This window comes from Rhamphochromis sp. 'chilingali' (genome assembly GCF_963969265.1).
Source record: "Rhamphochromis sp. 'chilingali' genome assembly, chromosome: 10".
NCBI classification, from domain to species: Eukaryota; Metazoa; Chordata; class Actinopteri; order Cichliformes; family Cichlidae; genus Rhamphochromis; species Rhamphochromis sp. 'chilingali'.
In genome coordinates this window covers 5393232-5414514 of record NC_137937.1, presented here as the reverse complement: position 1 = coordinate 5414514, position 21283 = coordinate 5393232, and the positions used below count along the sequence as shown (strand labels likewise).

The 21283-nt window shown below is 41.1% G+C and overlaps 1 protein-coding gene across 2 annotated transcripts; it reads left to right on the top strand.

The window, feature by feature from the left end:
• The first annotated feature begins 8470 nt into the window (after positions 1-8470).
• tbx1 (T-box transcription factor 1) lies at positions 8471-18514 on the top strand. Of its 2 annotated transcripts, none has more exons than XM_080894445.1 (8): positions 8471-9063; positions 10276-10666; positions 12827-12928; positions 13318-13489; positions 14647-14802; positions 15900-15967; positions 16558-16658; positions 17439-18514. In XM_080894445.1, the coding sequence occupies exons 1-8, from the start codon at positions 8880-8882 to the stop codon at positions 17819-17821; spliced, it is 1557 nt and encodes a 518-aa protein (XP_080750571.1). In that variant the 5' UTR covers positions 8471-8879; the 3' UTR covers positions 17822-18514. The 2 variants fall into 2 exon arrangements, with proteins under 2 accessions (XP_080750571.1, XP_080750572.1); XM_080894446.1 differs by having other exon boundaries at positions 8472-9063; positions 10327-10666.
• The last annotated feature ends 2769 nt before the right edge of the window (positions 18515-21283 follow it).

Genomic DNA, 21283 nt, shown 5'->3' with positions numbered 1-21283 from the left:
TTATTCAGTTTTCTTATGAATGATAGTTTAAATGTTAGCGTATAGCATTTGTTTAATCGTGTCGCCTATTTTATGTGTATTTTAATAAGAATGTGTGATAAATATTATATATTTTGATAACCTTGATGCAAAAAAAAGGAACAAAAAGGAAAAACAGATGACATTTACTAATATTTTTTGAAGCCTGGTGTGCTGGACCGTAAAATAAATAAAATATGACTTTTATCTAATACTTTTTTTGTGAATCCGTGTGAGTAAACATTTTCTAGAACTCCCACACAGGGCTGTAAACAGTGCGTAAATACAAACACGGCCACAAATGTTCGAAACAGCCTGTGTGATTACAATAAACACTGACCATTGTATATAAATGATACTAAAAACAACATAATCAAATATTATTTTAATTTCAAGCTATGAAACAAAGTACATTTTTCCTCCTTGCTCAGTAAAATAAGAGGGGGAACTTTTTCATTATAGCTGTGCAGCATAATCTCTGGACCTTTTGTTTTCCTTGGGTTCTCAAATGTTCCTCACCACCACCAGAGCTGGCTAATGGATGCAGATGGAGGAAGTGTTTGACATTATGGACACAGCAGTGCTTGTTTTAGAGGAGCTGGTCATGTGGTCTGCCCTAACAGGCCACACAGTACCCCCTTAATGTGACCCAGACCGCCCAGCCAACTCCAGGGGGCTTCAGGAACTGTCCGCTCTGGGGGGAACTGAGTGTCAGTTTAGCCCCCCAGTGAACACAAGTCAACATGCCTTAATCCCCCTATCACCTAAAGTTACACTTTTGGGTCTGCAATTAGCCAGCCGGCGAAATCTCCCCCACTCCCTACTGGACTTGCTCTTTCCAAACCCTGACATGCAGTTCCGTGCTGGTGCTGCGGCCAGCGTGGAGACTCCGGTGCCGGTTTCCATGGCACAGTGCCGGGCCACATGGTCCCTCATCGTTCACTGTCACCGTGCTGTGGAGGAAGAGATCAAAACCAACATGTGGTGGCAGGAAGTGCCTGACAAGATGAATCACTGTAATTAGCATCAAACTGCCCAGCGCCAGCTCTGATTGGTGGAGGCTTGCTCTTGACAGATTCTGCGAGTGACTGGGGGGGACAAGACGCAACAGAGCAAGATCTGTGACCTTAAGGCCTGAGATGTGGTTGATGCAAGGGAAACCACCACTGAGCCGAGTCTCTGCAGGTCATTTTACACTGAGCTAAGCTGAATGTAAACATTTTCTAAGATGGGGAAATATTTGCTGCATGGAAGCGGGGGTGGGGATGGGTGGGTGGGTACAATGTCCATTATTAACTGGAGCAGAGCAATGCCAACAGGGATGATGGTGCCCTAAATTCCACTCCGCTTGGGCCTGGCTAAATTTCTGCACATTGTTTACCTCCTCTGTGACTTCCTGCTTCATCTTGGAAGAGGAGCACAGGAAAGCCTGATATTCCCCCATCAACCCAAATCTCCTGTACGCCCAAACAAAAAGCAGCATTGTAGCATATTTTTTTCCAGTTTCCTCTGTTCTGCATTTCCAGTTGAGGGTGTGGCGTTGGCATTCCTCAAGGTCAAATCTCTGCATGACTCTGCTCCTCTTAATTTCACTGTCAGGGGTTGGCAGGTGTGGGGGTCGCTCTCATGGGCATGTTATCCATTTTCTGCTGCTGGCAAAAAGATGATCTTGAACCTGAAGTCACAGAATTAATTGCCAAATCCACTAAACACCTTAACTGTTTTACATCCGAGACATACGAAGGACTCATCATCTTACCAACCCCTGAGGCTGGACCCGTTCTCCACACGAGCCAAGTGAGAGGGAGGAAGGGAGGTGAGGAAAGGGATTGGTCCCCGAAAGGTGGGTTTTGTGGCCACGGAGACTTATTAAATATCCTCTCAGATGAGTTTTTGAAAGAAAAGAAGCAGAGTCTGGCCACCCTGTTGGCTCAGGACCTTAAATACGCTAACACACATATTAATTTCTGCTAGCAAGGGAACACAGTTGACGATAAACGCATATGCACAGTGAACCTGCCTGCGATGGGGTCTGAATAGAGGGTCGGGATTCAAGTTCACAAAATCAGCAGAGGCCAGCGAAGAGTGAACAAACCGAGGTGGCTGAGGGAGGACAGATTCCATTCTGGGGGGATAGAGAGATGGAAGAAGCGAGGGGCATGAGGTGGTGTTTTGGTGGTGAGGAGGTGGGGGTCTCAGACTCGAGTCCCCCCCTGCCAGGAACAACAAGCAGGGCTTCTCATATTCAAATAAATACCAAGCCAGTGGGGCGCAAGGAGGGGCGTCAGATAAGGAGGAGGCAAGGGGGCAAGAGCCAGACTGGAGGATGGCTGCTCAGCTACACTGAAGCCTATTTAGGATCACGGGCCGGGCCAGGAGGAGCAAAGCAGGCAGTGACAGATTTATAATGAGCGTAGACTCTGCCCTTCCATTTAATACTAGGCTTAAGACGTATTAGAGAGACAAAGGCCGCAGATCCCGCTCAGAGAGAAGAAAGACCTTAATTAATTTGGGGAGATCACGGAGGGCTCCGGGCCCACATCATCGGCTCTTTGTGGCAGGAATGCCAGCTATTTACCGGAGCTCCAATAGGGCTGCGAGGAGAGGCAAGGTGATGACGACTGGGGCCGCCGTGTAACAGATAGGAAAAGGATACTTTTCAAAAGCTAAAAGCTTCCCAGTTTTAAAACAAAGACGGGAGGGAAAAGAGAAGAAGTGATTTTGAAAAGGGATCTGACTCTGAGCGGCCTCCACCCCCCCACTCCACCCTTCCTATGTCCTACACTCACATTCCAAACTTATTTTTTTGCTTTCTCATTCTCTCTATGAGAATTTCAGTCGATAACAACTCCAGAAAGCAAACTCAGGATAAAAATGCACGAGAACCACGACTAACTAATGCCTTAATTATCTATAGAATCACTCTTGTACATGTTCTCTGCAGGTCCTCACAATAAACTGTATTTAATAGGAATGTAATAGCAGCTGAATCATAACTGCCTGCTCCCCCCTTTCTCCTGCTCACTGTTGCTTGAGGTGTAGTCGGGCCGCAGAGATTCAAAGCTAGCACATACTGACCAGGCTGCAGAGATCCTGCTGAAGGGCACAGTTGGCAGCTGTCAGGCCTGTCTTCTTTAACTCTGAGAAGACATGTGGAGATAGGATCTTCCTTCCCAAAATAAATAAATAGCACTGGCACACATTTCCCCAGACAACTGCAAAGGGGGGAGGGAGAAAGTCAAAACTGTGCTTTTTTTTCCTTTGTTTCTATTTAATTTTGCATGCTTGGCAGCTTGGACAAACAGAACGGGAAATGAGGATGTCAAACGTCAGAATCTATTAAGCAATGCATGTATTCTGTAGGAAGATTTTTTTTAAAACACCTGTTAAGTTAAGCTGTTCCAAAAAACAATTACCTGCATCCTCTTATTTGCCATGAATATTAACAATAAAGTCTATAGTCTGTTTTTCCAAAGTGTGGGAATATATTCTGGAATTTGCCTGGGACTGAAGGAATCATGATTTTCACCTTTGGTCGGCCATTGAGTTCGTTTCCATTGTGTTTTTACGCTTTTATGATGACCCCAAATACAAAGAAGAACAGGGCTGGACAGGAAAAGCACATTAATATGTCAGCACGGAAATGTGCTCATTTTTTTTCCTTCTTTTTTTAAAACTAAAGCATTCAGTGTAATGTTCCAAGAAAAAGAAAAGAAAAGAAAGAGCCCCCCAAAAAAGACAAATAGATTTTCTACCAATTATAAAACATTCACAATAAATTAATTCACATAAGATACGGAAGGAACACGTCTTATTATACTTTGCATGTTATTAGATTACATTTTATGCAATACTGCTTTGGTGGCATATTTCCATTACTGTGCGCCTTTACGCATGGCTGAAAGGCTATTGGAGGATGCGGTAGCTCTGCTAACATCTGGAACACCGCATGAGCGCAAAATTCCGTCGGTATTTAAGCGCCACATTGCGCCATTGTTAAAATCGTAACAATACGATTTTAAATTTGCGTGCACATAATAACGAGTTTATATCAACGATTTTTCTCATTTATTCTTAATGCCAACAGAACGACTCCACGGGGGAAAGGCTTCAAAATATCCAACTAACCACTCAGTGACAGATCCTAGAAACGGACTTACAAATAGCCCAATGAAAAACAAAATTATGATGGACATAAGAGAAATATTCATCGCTGTGGTCAAATGTTTGGACTTTTTTTTGCAGTGAAAAAAACTCAAAATGCCAGCTCATTTAGGGGAAAAGGGGGAACATTTTTGTTAACCGTACAAGTAAATGGAGGCATTCACAAACTGAAGCAGCCTACAAAATTAGACCATAGCGCTGTAAGAAACTAGAACGTTTCCATCGACTGAAAAGACAAACAACATGTCCCTTTTTAATGTTTTACATGAGAGACTTTAATAATAATAATAATAATAATAAATTTCTATCTGATTACTTAACCGAAAAAAGATCGCATTATGATGAGTTATTCCTACAAAGCTTGGGTTATATTATAGCAAAAGAAATGTGTGTTTTTAGTTTAGTTTAGTTTTTTTGTTGGTTTTTTTTTTTTTTTTTTTTGGGGGGGGGGGGGGGGGGGATTATTATTATTAGCCCTATTAATAACCATCAGAGTTTCCGGTAGCAAATTATAACATTTACTTGCACTGTTTTTATTGATAAATACATGTATTTCATATTAACTAACACAAAAATCATAAATTAGAGCGTTTTTCTAGAATAAGTTTAATCAACGGCTCGCTTGCTTATATTTATTTTACGGGAGTTGAAAATAAATATATTCTATTTCAGTTAAATTAAGTTCATTTTATTTATGTTTAGAACTTTATTTGCATGAGTTTTCCTTGTCATGATTGTATATGAGGCATGTTTTAGTCTTCCCTCCTGCGTAAAGTGCGCCTCTGTGCGTTCCCTGAAGCCCCGCGGTGAGCGTGGACACCCCGGGCCTTCTGCTGTTAGCGGTCAGCGGCGTATTTCCTCTCACTCAGTTCTCTATATGCTGAGATTTTGACCATTATTTAGATAGCACGGAGTTTTATACGTGGAGTCTCCACAGGTCTCAATAGCTTCGGGTAGAATGTGCAAATCATTGTTTTGTTTGTTTGTTGTGTTTTTGTTTGTTTGTTTGTTTGTTTTTATAACCAGCGGAAGATGCTATGATTTATTGTCTGTCAAATAATATGAGCGCGTAAATAATAATCTTATCAGGCTGACTGCGGCACAGACAGCCTAATTAAACATCTCCACGACACACAGGTACAAACATCAGAGGAGATGATAAGCTCTTTTAGTTTGAGTGTCTGGGAGAAGCAGAGGGATCGAGCAGAAAGACGCAGAGGAGACAGCGCGCGCCCACATGTCCATGCAGATATCCCGACGACCCAATCACATCTCTGTTTACTAATAACACGAAAATAGCAACCATCGATGCCTTCACGATGGATCTGTGCAATTTAATGAGGCACGGGCAAGAGGTTGTGGTTTGGTGATTTGTCATGTTACCACAAACAGGACATACAGGACCACACAGGCCTCTCCTACTGGAGGAACAGAAGCCAGCGGTTCTCTTGTAGGAGACCATCAGGAAGACCACCGACAACATAAATATGTGCGGTGTGTGAGTGACTGATTGCCCAAACGTGTAGAAGCACTGTCGCTGAGACAGAAGTACAATCACACCATCCTGGAAAATTGTTATCGGAAAACTTTTGCGCGAATATTCTTGTGCGTCAAGACGCACGGCAACTGGCTCAAAGTCTCTCTAGGTTTACCTTCTGTTGGCTTCTGTCACCTTTGGAGGTTAACAACGGCAGATCAGGTAAATAATAGGACCGAAGCAAGTGCAAACATATTTTTAAATTATTAAAAAAAAAAAAAACTATGATTTGAATTTAAAGTGGCACTCATCACCAGAGTGGTTTTGATACCCCAAATCATTATTGTCTCTTCATTAACAGAAATAAGAATAGCTTTACACCTTTATGCAGGGTATGCTTACTTGTGCTTACTTTGAAGTAAGCATATCCTGTATTAATGAGAGGAAAAACTGGAGCGCAGTCTAAAGCATGAATGCGTTTTGCGGTGCATTAATTAACCACAATAAAATTTTAAAATAAAGAGTTCCAGGTGAAAATGTCGAATTACTCCGTGTCAGCAGAGCCATCATGCGTAATTAAAATTCAAAGTTCACTTAGCTCTTTCTTACAGAAAAAAATATTAAATTCACGTGTTTTTATTTGTATCAAGAGTACTTTCAAGTCAAACACCAAAGTAAAATGTTTGAATGTCTTTTCAGGAACTTTCAAATCACCAAATCCAAGAATGGCCTTTAATTTCCACAACGAGCCTACAATTATAAATTCATTCAGATGCTTTGTTACAGCACTTAGTCCCTAATTTGGCCTCGGTAGAAAATATCGTTTCCTTCATGGACTTTTCAGTAAAAAATGACTCCGGGTTGAGTAAAAGTGATTTTATCCTCAGAGATCAACAGCACCTTACCTGATGTCACATATTCCTGTTCTGCATCCATCAGCCAGTGGGCCGAGAAATGCTGTTCGGGCCTGCATCCTCTAATCAGTGAGAGCTGTTTGCCGGAGCTGTTTACATACTTTGCTCACTTTGTCTAGATGTCAGCTTTGCACCATATGAGCTAAACTCTTCGTGACAGAGTCTGCAGACTCTATCAGAGAGTACAGAGTAAAAAGGCCCAAAGAGTCCAAACACAAAGCTCCGTTTAACTCAATAAAAACGCGTAAAGCCGCTTAAAATCAACACAAAACAAAGGGAAAACTACTAAACTCTGGTCAGCCTGGCTGCCTTTTTATGATCATCAGCGTTAAAATCTTGTTTTGTTGTTGTTAACATAAAGTTTGCAGGTATTTTTATTTTTTTCCACGATGCAAAAATGAGTTTATCTCTTTCTCACAGGCAAAATAAAAATCCCAATTTCCGTCGCCCTGAAGCTTCAAATTCAGCATTTTATTCACTCAAGCAAGAGTTTGCTATGCCTTTATTTTGGGTTGCTGGTCTGAATATTCCCGTATTGGGCGAATTAATTATTATTATTATTATTATTATTATTATTATTATTATTATTATTATTATTATTATTATTATTATTATCTTCAGGCTCACATTTTACTGAGTCCACTGTGCCTCGGCTGAGCGAATTCCGACACAGTCTCTTCCCATTTCGCTGAGCTCCTGTATTTTGTCTGTTATCACCTAACTATTTACAAAGGAGGCTTCCGACTTGGCAATGATGAAGTGAGCCGGTATCGATGGCATCATATCAGATTTTAAAAACAAAAAACTGCCGGGAGGAATACATCATGTGGGTGATGGTTTACAATATTCTGACAGCGATCAATGCAAAATAAATCAACCAATTCGATTTCTATCTATCTATCTATCTATCTATCTATCTATCTATCTATCTATCTATCTATCTATCTATCTATCTATCTATCTAGGAGGGGTTTATTTATGCTCCCTGCCTCCCATGGAGAAACATCCAAAACAAATAGGCCTAATCCTCTAACTGCTTTATCCCATTAGAACCCCGCTGCTGCTTTCGCGCTTAATTCACTGACTCCAGTGTAAATTAAACTCTATCCGGTCGCTATCGCACCAGCTTCCAGCAAAACACATCTTGAGTCGCTGCACATTAAAGTTGAACCTCGATAAGCTGAGAACCAACAAAGCGAGACTGAAGGCGGGAGGTGGAGAGGTCAAGTCCAACTCCAGCCTGAAATGCCACGTGTGTATGCTTCTCATTTTTACTGACTGCAAGGGTGCTGTTTCTGCGAGTCTGTGTCGTGTATATCCAGGTGTGTCTGACACGAAACTAATTGAATGTGATGGCTTTTGGGGAAAAATGTGTGCACACAGGGGCTGGACACTCCTCAAAAGTCAAAAGTGCATCTGCATTCTGACTGGTTTCCATCTCTGCGCCTCTCAGATAAATAATTGCTTGGATTAAAACATATTCTCGTTATATTCTGCTTTTTTCTTCTTTCTTTCTTTTCTTTTCTTTTCTTTTCTTTTTTTTTTTTTTTTTTTTTTTGACTCACTAAACGTTCAAAGCATCTGAGAAAGAAGTCAGATGTGTGGGTTACTTGATATTTATTTTTGTCTCCATATTTCTTTTTTTAAAGAAAACTGCATTTTGGATCTGAACCCTCGCACAAAGCACTCATCAGATTTGGAGCTGTTATTGCTCCTCGTGCTCCACGCAAACTCTCGAGAAATCTAAGTATGCGCACGCCGGCACATACGCGTAATTTACTGGAAAAGTGGCGCTCTTTAAAGACGGGACACTGCGGTGACGTTGGAGTCGAATCCAAATGACTGACAAGGTCTTATTGAAATAAAACATCGAGTGTAGAGCGCGCACATTTTTTTTCCTACAGTGATGCAGGGGAGGCGTGGATCTCGCTCACTTTTGACATTCTCGCAGCAGTAGTAGCTTCTCCTCAAGGCAGGACTCAGATGACACCACCCCGCCAGCGATCGGAGGAGAAACTCCGCTCTCTCGCTTCTAAGCGGATGAACTATGCTTTGACACCAGGACGCGTTTAGGGGTTCGTCACGCAAATCGGAGCATCGCCAGGCTTTTTGGCGTCTTCACTGTAATCGTGGGAAAACCTTCATAAGAACCCACGGAGAGCCAGTGGCGGAATGTGAGAAACCACCCCCAAATTTTAGCGCATGTTCCTCTCCGTTGTGCACAGCCTTCTCCTGCTTTCTGCGCGGTTGGAAAGCGGGGGAAAAGGAGGAGGAGGGACGGCTTTTAACGACTCGATCTCTTGCCTATGGACGACGGCGGTCCCCTCTCTCCAAAGGCAAATGCTTTCAGTATTGCCTCTCTGATTTCGGCTGCAGAGCAAACAGGAAACGCAGCGTTTGAAAAACACGGCACCGGCCTGGACAAGTCAGACCTGCATAACCACAGTTCCTTTAAAATGCACTACAGCACTGTCACCCGGGAAATGGAAGGTAATTGTGTTTGCTGATGTAGCATGTGTACGTCTCACCCGAAATTCTCCCCCTAGCAACTTTGGGTTTGCCTGATTCTCCGACGTTTTTGAAATGCGCAAAACCGCGCATGAGTGCGTTGTTTTGGAAAGTATGGAAGGAAATTACAGCTTTGTTTTCTTTTTTAAGTGTCACAGAGTTGAGCCACTGTGAAAAAAAATTCTGCAGATTTTAATCGCCGTGTTCACCATCACTGAGGAGAAGTCTGGAAACAAAACAGTCAGAATGTGGGTAGCGGGGGGGGGTTCAAACGTGCCAAAATCCCAAAGTGGTGTACCAAGAAACAACTTTAATTCGTGGACAGAATCACATACATTCAGCATGAAGCCAAGAGGAGGAGGGTTTACACGGGCGCCCCGTGCGTAATGGTAAAAACAGACTATAATAATCATTCCCAGCTTGGAGGGGGGTGGGGGGCTGTATATCCATCCCATGCGTCTATTTGTCCATCAGGAGAGGGCTGCAGTCACCTGCTGCCTGTTTGTTTGTTCATGCAAATCAATGTGTGTTTACCTTGTAGAGCGTTTGCACTCCCCTCTGCCTGGCACATCCTCCATTGTTTGTTAACGGGGGTGATGTGGGCGATATCCTTATCCAAAAGTTAAATGGGTGCCGGAAAAGCCATTAAAAAGGGGCGCACTTCTCTGTCAATCAGTCTGGTTGCAAGGCGAAGAAAAGGCACATTACCTGCAGTTCCTTATCTAAATAGAAATAAGAACCGGTTTTATCGCAAAGGGGAGGCCCTCTGCGTCAGATAAGAGAGGAGACTGGTGTGCAGTGTTAACACACTGCAGCAGCGCACAACAGAGGCCGCTCACAGCGCGATCGATCACGAGCGAAAACCAATTCATGCGCACTCCGAGTTAGTTTCCTCGAATAGTTCGGAGATTCTACGGGACCCGCACCGCTTTTTGGGGAAAACTTTTCTTTTCTTTGCTTTTCGGAGGTCTCCTATTTTAGATCAGGCAGCCCGTAGTATGCTGGCAGTGGATGAAACCTCAGGGACTGCCGAACAGCCGAGACGGAAACTTTTTAAACCGAAACGAGTGCGTTCGTGCTTGACGCTTTCCTCTGGGGATCGCTGAATCCTGCTTCTGTTTTTCACTCTGTGTTATAATCGACTTGAAGTGAAAGGCATATTTAGTAAAATCTAGTTTTCTGGGATGATTTCAGCCATATCCAGTCCGTGGCTGACGCAGCTGTCCCATTTTTGCGATGTTGCAGCCTTCACGACGAGCAGCCTGAGCAGCCTCAACACGCCGGGGGGCTACCACCTCTCTCCCTCCCCCGGGGACCCCTACAGTCAGCATGAGTCCCATTTCGAGCCCTGCCCGGCCGCCCAACACAACTACAACTATCCGGGATCCAACCAGGGCCAGGCCCCGTCGAACGACAACGGGACCGCCAATTGCTCCTCATCGTCCTCAAACTCTACGCCGAACAGCAAAACTATAGTGAAGAAGAACCCGAAAGTTGCCAACATTAACGTTCAGTTGGAGATGAAAGCTTTATGGGATGAATTTAACCAGCTAGGCACGGAGATGATCGTCACCAAGGCCGGCAGGTGAGTACCCATTACACACAGGCCAGAGGCGCTGGAGTTATTTTTCTCCTCATGCAGACTCGAAAAATAATATAGGACAGAATACTTTAATATATACTGAAACATCTGAGCAAAGAACCAAACCGGGAAAAGATAAGCAACTATTTTTTCTGCGAATGTCTGTGCAGATTAGCAACTGTAAGTATAGACTAGAAAATAAAGTTATATAATGTAATAAAAACAATTTCATTAAGAAAATACTCCATATTTTTTCACTCTTGCTATTTAGTCATATATATATAATTTCCTACTTTAAATAACGTCATGGGCTCAGGCAGCTGACGCAAAACATCACTTTGTGCCATGCACATGAAGGCCTGTGATGTTTTTTAAATAATATTCAGCGGACTTTTCACACGTCTCTGTCCATCAAATCATACTGCTTTAGAAAATGTATTTTTTTTTCTCGCTTCGGTTTTTTAAAACAAACAACACGTTTTAAGCTTCTGGAGATGTTTCAAAAACAAGGTCAAATACAAGGAGGCTTGTATTTGTGTGTGTGTGTGTGTGTGTGTGTGTGTGTGTGTGTGTGTGTGTGTGTGTGTGTGTGTGTGTGTGTGTGTGTGTGTGTGTGTGTGTGTGTGTGTGTGTGTGTGTGTCGGCTGTAAACACCATCATCCAGTTGCGTTTTATAGATCTAATAAGGATAAGTGTGACTCTCCTGGGCTTCTTCGCCCTCATCCTGCCCCAATTTTACGCACTGCTGTTATAAAAAAAAACATTGTGGTCTTTAATTTATGAGTCTTTACATGTAGGATCAGATCCTACAAGCCGATTACAGTGGTTTCTTTTCTTTTCTTCTCTTTTTTTCTTCGATTTCAAAATTATGGAAGCGCCGCTCCACGCGCTCAGTTTTGGTTGCATTTAATGGACTAAAATCTATTGGATTTGGTTATTAATAAAACACAATATGATCATTTATTGAAATGTGCTGAAAAAACACGTCATTCTTCTTGTCTCTTTAGGCAAAACACATTTCTCCTGACCTCTGACCCCTAGGAAGAGCCGATAGTGTTCCACATTAACATTCATCGTGCTAACCATGCTTCCTATTTTATTTTAAAAAACACATCTATGTAAAGTGGCATGACATAATTGCTCAAATCCTAAAAGTGTGGGTTGAGTTTCCACGCCGTGCACTGCGTGACAGGAGAAAGGAGATCTGCAGCACAGCACTTTAAAAGCTCCTTCAGCCTCACCTAGCCACAACACTGACGTTAATTGAGCGTTGATTTTAGGATCCCTTTCACTGTCTCGGCGGATTACTCAACTTTCGGCTCATGTTCTTGGAGGATATGGATCTCTCTTACATAGTAACCCGTGTAGTGCATGGGGAGAAAACAAGCGCCACAGTGCAGGGGGCAGAGCGTAGACTAAAACGCAGAGCAAAACACACAAAAGGGATTCGGCCTATTTTCTGCTGTCAACTGAGAAAATGATTGTTAAGAAAATAACATAATCAGTGGATCAGTATGCAGGAGTGTTCTTGTTGTTGCTTGCAGATTCAATTTATATATACATATATTTATTTATTTATTTTTCCTATAGTCAAGATGATGGAAAGTTCAAAAACTCTAAACCGTACTCTGTAAAAAGCACGTGACGCTTATGAGCACGTGTGTATTCACATGTGATTAGATCTTCATGTTTCTGGAATTCATCAAAAAACCAGGAGAGAAGTTACAGCCAGAAGTTACAACAGCGCAGCTAAATGGCAACAAACGCAAAGTTCCGTTGAGATGAGGGAGACTTTTTATCCGGTTACGCACGGGCTAAATCACGTCATTTCCAAGAGCTTAAAAACCTTGTTGTAGCCTCGAGCTCGGGCAAAAATAAGCTCGAGCAACATTTCTTTCTGCAAACTGCACACTTTAAAAAAAACACACACACACACTTGTTCATAATCATTTGTTTACTTACACTAACTCACCGTCCACACACACACACACACACACACACACACACACACACACACACACACACACACACACACACACACACACACACACACACACACACACATTGATGATTAGTTTTAGAAAAATAGCGCGTAAAGCATTAAAAGCCGCTTTAAAGCTGCTGCTTTTTAACAGTCGCCCCGTGTTTTTCTTCCTCTGTCAGGAGAATGTTTCCAACTTTCCAAGTGAAAATATTTGGGATGGATCCCATGGCAGACTACATGCTCCTGATGGACTTCCTGCCTGTAGATGACAAACGTTACAGGTAACTTTTCATGTGTCTTCAGACAAGTAAAACACCGCTTTCAGTCAGGGCGGGACAGGAAAACATTGTGCTTGTCTTGGTTTTTTAAGACCCACCCTGGGGTACCGAGCAAAATGAGCATAAAAACTTGGAAAACACAACTTAAGAACTTAACAATGAGACACATCCTTTTCAACAATTATCCACGTTATACTGCAAACATGTTGGTGACTAAATACTGACATTAACGATCAATTAAGTGTCTTATTTTTCCCTTTATCTTAAAGCGTTTGGTAGCGTTATGTAGCGTCGTTACTCTTCATACACGCCAACACATGCATAGACACTTTGCATGCCTAAGCGAGCAACTTCTAACCTTGGGTCTTAATTTCCTTTTATGGCCCTCATAGGTATGCTTTCCACAGCTCGTCGTGGCTGGTGGCAGGCAAAGCTGATCCCGCCACACCGGGCAGGGTCCATTACCACCCAGACTCTCCGGCCAAAGGCGCACAGTGGATGAAGCAGATCGTCTCATTTGATAAACTAAAGTTAACTAACAACCTTCTGGATGACAACGGACATGTGAGTACAAAACTGGAATTAAATGAGTGCTCAAGAGGCCCAAGCTTGGCCAGAAAAATCACACAGCGAGCGGGTACTTTGTCCTCATGAGTTCTCGTTAAATGATAAAGTGTTCTTCCCCCTAAGAAAATCATTTAAGAAAAATATAAAACCATTTATTTGATTACAGTGATAGTATAGATGATGGCCTGTTTGATTAATTAGAGAGCATAATTTAACATAAAATCACATTTCCACATTAAGCGGTCAAAATACAAAAAAATCAAAAGAATTGTTGTATTTATGTATTTATTTTAAATCCCGGTAATAATAATAATAATAATAATAATAATAATAATAATAATAATAATAATAATAATAATAATAATAATAATACAGAGAGATACATTTTCTTCCCCTAAAACTGATCGATATAAGTTATTTTGTAGTAGTTAAAAAAACGATATTTTCTCTAAAACTTTGATTTTGCCAAACGCTTATTTTCTGTCCTCAAACACGGCACCGCACACGAGGCTTTCCTCCAAAAATCCCTGAAAGGAAGTTGAGTATTTCACCACTGGAAATCATTTCAAACCCTTCCACCACCCTTCCTTGTCTTTGCATTAGATGTAAAATCAGGAGAGTTTGGGGGACTTAAGCAAATACTGAAAAACAATGATCTGTAACAGATCGAGTGTCCCGAGGATTCACCAGAAAGTTAGTTTTCTTCTGTTATTGCCTAATCGGTGTTTAAATGAGAGCCATCCACATGATATATTCTCAGTCGGCCCTTAAATATTTACAATATTACTGTTTAGCTAGAACTGTATCTGCATGCCAACGGATTTTAAGGGGAGACCCAGGCTCCCTCGGGGTATTGTGTTATTTAGATTACCAAATTTGCTCATACAATCGTGGAGATGGCCGACGCGGTAAAAACGTTTCATAGATCGAACCCGGGTCTCATTTGGTCTTGACCACGTTTTACCTTATTCCAGTGCAATTTAAATTAACATTGTCGATTATTTATTTAATTATTCATTAAATCTCTCGTCAGTGATCATTTTCAATCGCATGTTTTGTTTTGGGTTTTTTCTGAAGCATGCGATCAAAGATGATCTTTTTGTACACTTTAAGTCGACGGTCCTTGAGCAGGCTTGCTTTGCTTTTTTTTACAGATCATTCTGAACTCCATGCACCGCTACCAGCCCAGGTTTCATGTGGTTTATGTGGATCCCCGGAAGGACAGCGAGAAATACGCAGAGGAGAATTACAAAACCTTTGTTTTTGAGGAAACCCGCTTCACAGCGGTCACAGCGTACCAGAACCACAGGGTAAGCGACTTTTATGACCCTCCATCTAAATTCAAATACGGTCTGTCGTGCAAGAGAAGCCAGCAACTAAACGCACACAGAAACCGTGTGTTGTTCAAACATGATGCGCGCAGTGCAGTTATGGCATGAATAACGTATCAGCACAGAGAGGTAATGTAAGCGTGTTACGTTAAACCGAATTCAGTAACTAAAGACTTTAAAATGTGTATTTTTAACTACTGTTTAATCGAGGCTGTCTTATGCGTTTGCGTAAAAAAATAAAAAATAATTCCGCTTTTTTCGCCCAAATGTTGCCTCTGCTCTGTGAGCTCAGCTTGCACCCCATCCCCGCGTGCTCCCTACTCTGTTTTCCATCAGTCCCCGTGTCTGTTTAGATTCAAACATCAGTGCGCTCATCGCTTATTTGGAGCGACTCATAACGACGATAGAAGGAACCTGGCTTCAGTTTTCCTTTCAGCTATTTACACCGAATCCAAGTGTGTGGGAGCCGCTGCGTGACGGTGATTAATAGACCCGTTAGCTCACGGAGATAGGACACGGACTAAAAACAAGCCGCTTCTGTTTTGATGCTGAATGTTTATGGCAAATGGTAAATAAATTACTTTTACGCACGAAGGCGCTCTGCGTCTTTTCGTAAGGATTCTTACTTCCATATAAAATGTAAATTGAGCTAAAATTAAAAAAAAAATGCACATACATTTAACATGAAATATAATAAAATTATATGATGATGATCATTATGATAAGAAAGCTATTAAAGTGATATTAAAAATAATAACTGACTCTTTTCTTACCCCACATGCAAACCTGTCTGTATATGACATTATATGGGTGTAAATGCTATAGAAGAGCACAATTACATACAACAATAATAATAATAGTAATAAAAGTAATGATAATAATAAATGAAATATACATGATACTGTAGCCATCAAACCTGCATTTAAGACAGCTGTGTGTGTTATTATGACAGAGTGTTCTGTGTATTACACCTGACTTTCGCTGCTATCCTTTCTAATAAGTAAATGCTGTGATGTAAGCGGGAAAGGCGTTGTGTTTAGCGTTATGACTGATTTTATGCTGCCCTTTACTTTCAGATCACACAGCTGAAGATAGCCAGTAACCCCTTTGCAAAGGGCTTCAGGGACTGTGACCCAGAGGACTGGTGAGCTTTCCAATGAAATATATTAGGCCACCATTTTATTGGCATGTTTCCACATGATTGTAAAAAAAATTGCACTGCAGAGCAGGCCAGGGCCAGAAAGCTTTTGCAAAATAGTTTAGTTGCTTGTTTAATGTCTCACATGGGGCAGATGGGGTGGAACTTGCCACAGGAAAGAACACAAGGTGATGTAAATTTCAGAAATTACTGGATATTGTTTGAAGCTCAGCCAAGTGTGATTTTCTGTCACTAACAGATCATCAGACACTGGCATTAGAGACAAGGTAGCAAAACTCCACCCAAATACTTTACTCAGACAACTTCAACAAATGGAAATACTGCTTCCATGTCTGGAAATGACTCAGATCACTTCATTTTTTAAAACCAGCAATGAGAAATTGCACAGAACTATAGAGGATTGTTTTTATTATTTAACAAAAACATAATCTGAGTAATGTACGGCTGTTCCACATTTGTATTCTGTGTACATTTCATCCACGAGATTAAAATGTGGATCATTTTAATACATAATAAAGAAACTGTGCCTTTGACATTCATTAAATGAGTAACTGAATCCACTCTCCCTGCTCCAGGCCCAGGAATCACAGACCAGGCTCTCTGCCAATAATGAGTGCCTTTGCCAGAACAAGAAACCCAATGTCATCTCCCCCTCAGCAGAACGGCACAGAGAAAGGTCTGCAGCTCGCTCTTTGTTTCATTTCAAAACTGCTATCAAACATGAAATATAGTCCTGAAAATTCATTCAGCATTTCTAAATAACATCTTTTATTTCAGCTGTCAGTATACTTCACTTCTTCTTTCATTTTCTTTTTTTTTTCTTTCCCCACCTTATCCTTAACAGAAGCCCAGTGATGCATTTGCAGCATCAGGCCAGTGATGGCTTTTAATTAAACATCAAATATCAGCCAGTCAATGTCATCCACTGCAAACATAATAGGGGTTCTTATGTGGTTTTATAACAGACCGCAGCGTCATACCGCAGTAAAGCAGGCAATGGAAATTGGATTTCTTTGACATGACGATGACTGACGTATTTATTACCGTAGTTCTATAATAAGAATTAAATCAATTAAATGTTTATAAAAGTGGGAGCTTCCTATTAGCTTTAAATGGTACATTTCATCTGAGAGAAATATAAGCTGGGAAGCTGCTGTCTGGAATTTATTCTGCAACATTTCGACTGAAATGCAGAATTTTTTATTTAAACAATAATGTGACAGACTTCTGTGTACACTTCATAGTTACCTAAACATTGCTTACACTTGTAAAAAATGCACTTATTTATTAAGCATTATATGCAATCTCTTAACACCTACAAGTCAAAAACACTGAGTATTCAAAAACTTGTACCTGCAGTAATTTATTGTGCTTTTCAGTGCAGAAACTATGAAAATATTGTTAGTGGTGGGTATTTGCATGTTGGCTGACTGTTCTTGTCTCCTTACCTTCACAGAAGACAGTAGGCGGGAATATGAGCGAGACCCCAGCGGCACGCCTATACACGCAGACCCAGCTCACCAGCTGATGTCCCGGGTCCTCAGCCCCGCCCTGCCCGTCCCAGGAGGCCTGCACGCCGTCCCGATCACAAGCGGCCGGCCCAGCCCTCCCCACGACCTTCGGCCAGATCCCCACCCTCTACCCCCGGACACCCTGCACCACCACCCCTACAAGTACCCCACCACCTATGAACACTACCTGGGAGCCAAGACCAGGCCGTCACCCTACCCTTTACCTAGTATCAGAGGACACACATACCATCACCACATGAACCCTGCCACAACTAACATGTATTCAGCCACCAGCGGCCCCTCTAACTATGACTATGGGCCCAGATAATGACTGCTGTCCACCAGGGCTAACAGCAAGCAGCACTGTGGGAATGGAAACAGACAGGAAACACAATCCTGCCTGTCGATGGCTTAAGCAACCTGCAGGGTGCAATCACGGGCTGAAACTCCTTTCTGCTGGATAAACCCTGCTGTATTTATTTAAAGGAAATGCATCTTTGCGTCAACAATGGGCATCTGTTCTAGGCCCCTGAAGAGGTCTGCTTTGACCTTTGAACTGAAAATGGCAATAGGTCTACATCAGGCCACCTCCTACCTGAGCAGTGCAGACATTGAGCCAGCAAAGTGAGGACAGAGGAGAGACCTCAACTTAACACAGACTTTCATCACAGACTGGAATTGATTTTTTTTTTTTGTGTGTTGGATGCACTTTTTGATTTGCCTTGTTTTTATTGCTTTCAAAAAAGCCATATGTTATATAGTCCATCAGCCTTTCTAGGTAGACGAGACGTTTGCATGTCATCAGAGAGAGAGGGTGTGCCGAAACACATTGAAATGTTTTTGTTTGAGGAAAAAAAAAACAAGAAAAAAACGTCAAGATTTGATTTTTGAAACACTCTTGAGCCGCTCTGAGAAGCTTGTACCATGGCACTGACTTGCAGCAATTCAAAGTAAATAAATGAAGCAGAATGACTGTTCTGTATCTATAAAATAAACATTAAATTCTTGTAATTCATAAAAACAGAGGTATTTGTGCCAGTCTTCCACTCACATGCTGAAGAGGGTTTCCTCTCTATCAGCATTGTTCAAGTTTCTCCAACCGGATTTGCCCTGTTGAAATAGGCCGCGGTGTCCCCTGCTGCTGTTTCAGTCACTGGCAGGCATGACTTGGAAGCTGTGTAAACATAAGAGCCCTTTATAGTTCAAAATGTTAAAATCTGCACCTGGATTCATAAAAACACACACTCATACACAAATGCATTCATCAACCACACATCTTATATCCTCAAGTAGAGTAAATCGGCTCTGTTCACATTACTGCAGTTTAGTAGTTTAATGCATTAAATTTATTGCAAGGCGGCAGTAAAAGTCTTTAAAATTAAAACCTTTTGGTACTATTGATACAACAAGATACAAATTGCATATGTATGACTCATAGACAATGAATTTTGAATGTCATGCTATTACTATACCTATGAAGTAATTTTCATGTTTTCAGGCACTTACTTATCAAAACATAGAAAATAAATTGTATGGGGCGCAAACAGGCCAAAACAAAAAACAAAACCCCCACATTTGTCGTTTTCCCGTCAAAAGGATATCATTGCTCATATATAATAGGACAGTGGGGCGATATTTTGAGAATGTGACCCTCCTCTTATCTGTGCGGTCATTTCCATCTCCTATTTGAAGCCCTCTGAGGAATGCTTTGTTGTCAAGGTTAATCTGTCTGAAATGGGGGAAATTCTGCTTTGGGATTTGTGCCTGTCACGATACAAAAGGAAACGTAAACTAATGATTCATTTCAATAATGTATTTTTTTCTCTCTCTCGAAGCCGGCCGTCATTTAGCAGAGGGGGATGCCCGAGGGCGCCTGGCCTGACTGTTTAATGGCTTGTAAAGGTGACAGAGGTTAAATAATGTTTCCACTCATTTAAACGCTAATTAGATGTATAATTGTTTTCGCTTGTTTGGGTGGGGACTAAAGTTTAAAGTTATTGCGTTTGCAACAAAGGTTTATACACAGGCCGCGCCAGCAAGGTTTCGTTAGAAACCTAATTAGGACCCGGATGTGTAATAGTTTTATGCTAGCTGCCCAACACTAGCAAAAGAAAAGCTGATTTGTTTCTTTAACAAACAAAAATACACATTCACTCAGCATGCTACTCTACCTATGTATGTGTATTATTTACATTCACAAGGTATAGTTTTAATTTTAGAAACGGTAGAGGCCTTTTTCGCGCGCGCGCGCGCGTGTGTGTGTGGTGTTGCATTACCCACCTAACGGTTTAACTGTTAAATTTCTTCCACATGGAGTCACAATGCATCACTAAAAACGATTTTAAAAAAAAAAATTTTACGAAAAGCAAAGCAAATATGTTACCCGCATCAAAAAATAATTCACAAAATCTTTTAATTATTATTATTTATTTTATTTCATGCGTGTCCAGTAGGGATAAGCAGCGGTCTGGAGGCGTAAAGCCATTCGGTGTGAGCTGAATCCGGCCGGCGGTTGTTGAAGACCAGCCAGGTAGTAGGAGTTTATTCCTTAGACTGCATATGTACCCCCGGGACACGTGATAAGGTTAGGCGAGGGTAACTAGTCGGTTAGAAAGGGTCAAAAGGGTATATTGGGACTAATTATAGGTTTCACAGCACAGAAGGCACATCAGTGACTGTGCTAATAGACGTGGTAGTGCGGTGAAACTAGTTTAAGTAACTCTGACCCCCAAGGTCAGTGACCACACACACAAAAAAACTTTGACAGTCACAAGACATTTATTAAATTTATCCTCATAAATAATATCAATAGAAATGTGATGTCCATAAAGATTTCAACTGCATCTAATTTATTTATGCATCCAATTTTTTTTAACTGAGTTTTAACAATGTCTTTACATTTAGATTTCAACTGCATCTAATTTATTTATGCATCCAATTTTTTTTAACTGAGTTTTAACAATGTCTTTACATTTTCAAACACATCTTAAAATACACTGTAAAAGAGTTTTCAGTTAATTCAGAATAAAGAGGTAATAAAGAACTTAAAAAATAAAATAAAAATACCACAAAAGTGTTTTATATTTCCATTTCTGCAGATATGGTACTAATAAAAATAGTACATAAAAACTTTCAAACCGACTTCTAAGAAAACCACTTAAAGTCAGCAAAAAGTATTTAAACTATCTAAACACTAACGACTGACAGTATACACAGGCTTTATACATATTAGTCTTTTATACAGTCTGCATACAGCTGACTCCTTTTTGTTCTATTTTTATAATAGAACAAAAAGGAGTCAGCTGCATGCAGACTGTATAAAAGACTAATGAAGTTCTGAATAAGCATGTTAAGATACTGCTACTTTGTCTGCTTTTGGCTAGTTTAATCTATGAAAATGAATCAGAAAACCCAACTACATAAATAAAGTTGTAAAATAAATGTAGCAGAGTTCAGGTCAGTATTTATTTATGAAGTGCAACAGAGTGTAATGTAAGATGAAATGCTAAAGTAATAAAATGTCAACATTTCAGTCACAATACTGCTATTTTCTTCAGGCCTTCCCTATTTGTAGCGGTTTAATTTATACCAAACTGTGCACAACAATGAAAAGATTCTTTATATGCTGCGCGCTCAGACACAGTCCTTAGTGAATGGGTGTCCCTGGTATAATATATGCATCAGTCTAGACGTGACTTTGAAAGCCTCAGGCTGTGGAAAATTGGGGAAATTGCGCCTACTGGAGAAACTGTGATGAATTACACATCAGTATGAACTAAACATAATCAGT

Coding starts and splice junctions, on each gene's coding strand:
- tbx1 (XM_080894445.1), top strand. CDS start 8,880: ATGGACGACGGCGGTCCCCTCTCTCCAAAGGCAAATGCTTTCAGTATT. Junction 13,490..14,646: donor TTCTGGATGACAACGGACAT/GTGAGTACAAAA, acceptor TTTTTTTTACAG/ATCATTCTGAACTCCATGCA. Junction 14,803..15,899: donor CAGCGTACCAGAACCACAGG/GTAAGCGACTTT, acceptor CTTTACTTTCAG/ATCACACAGCTGAAGATAGC.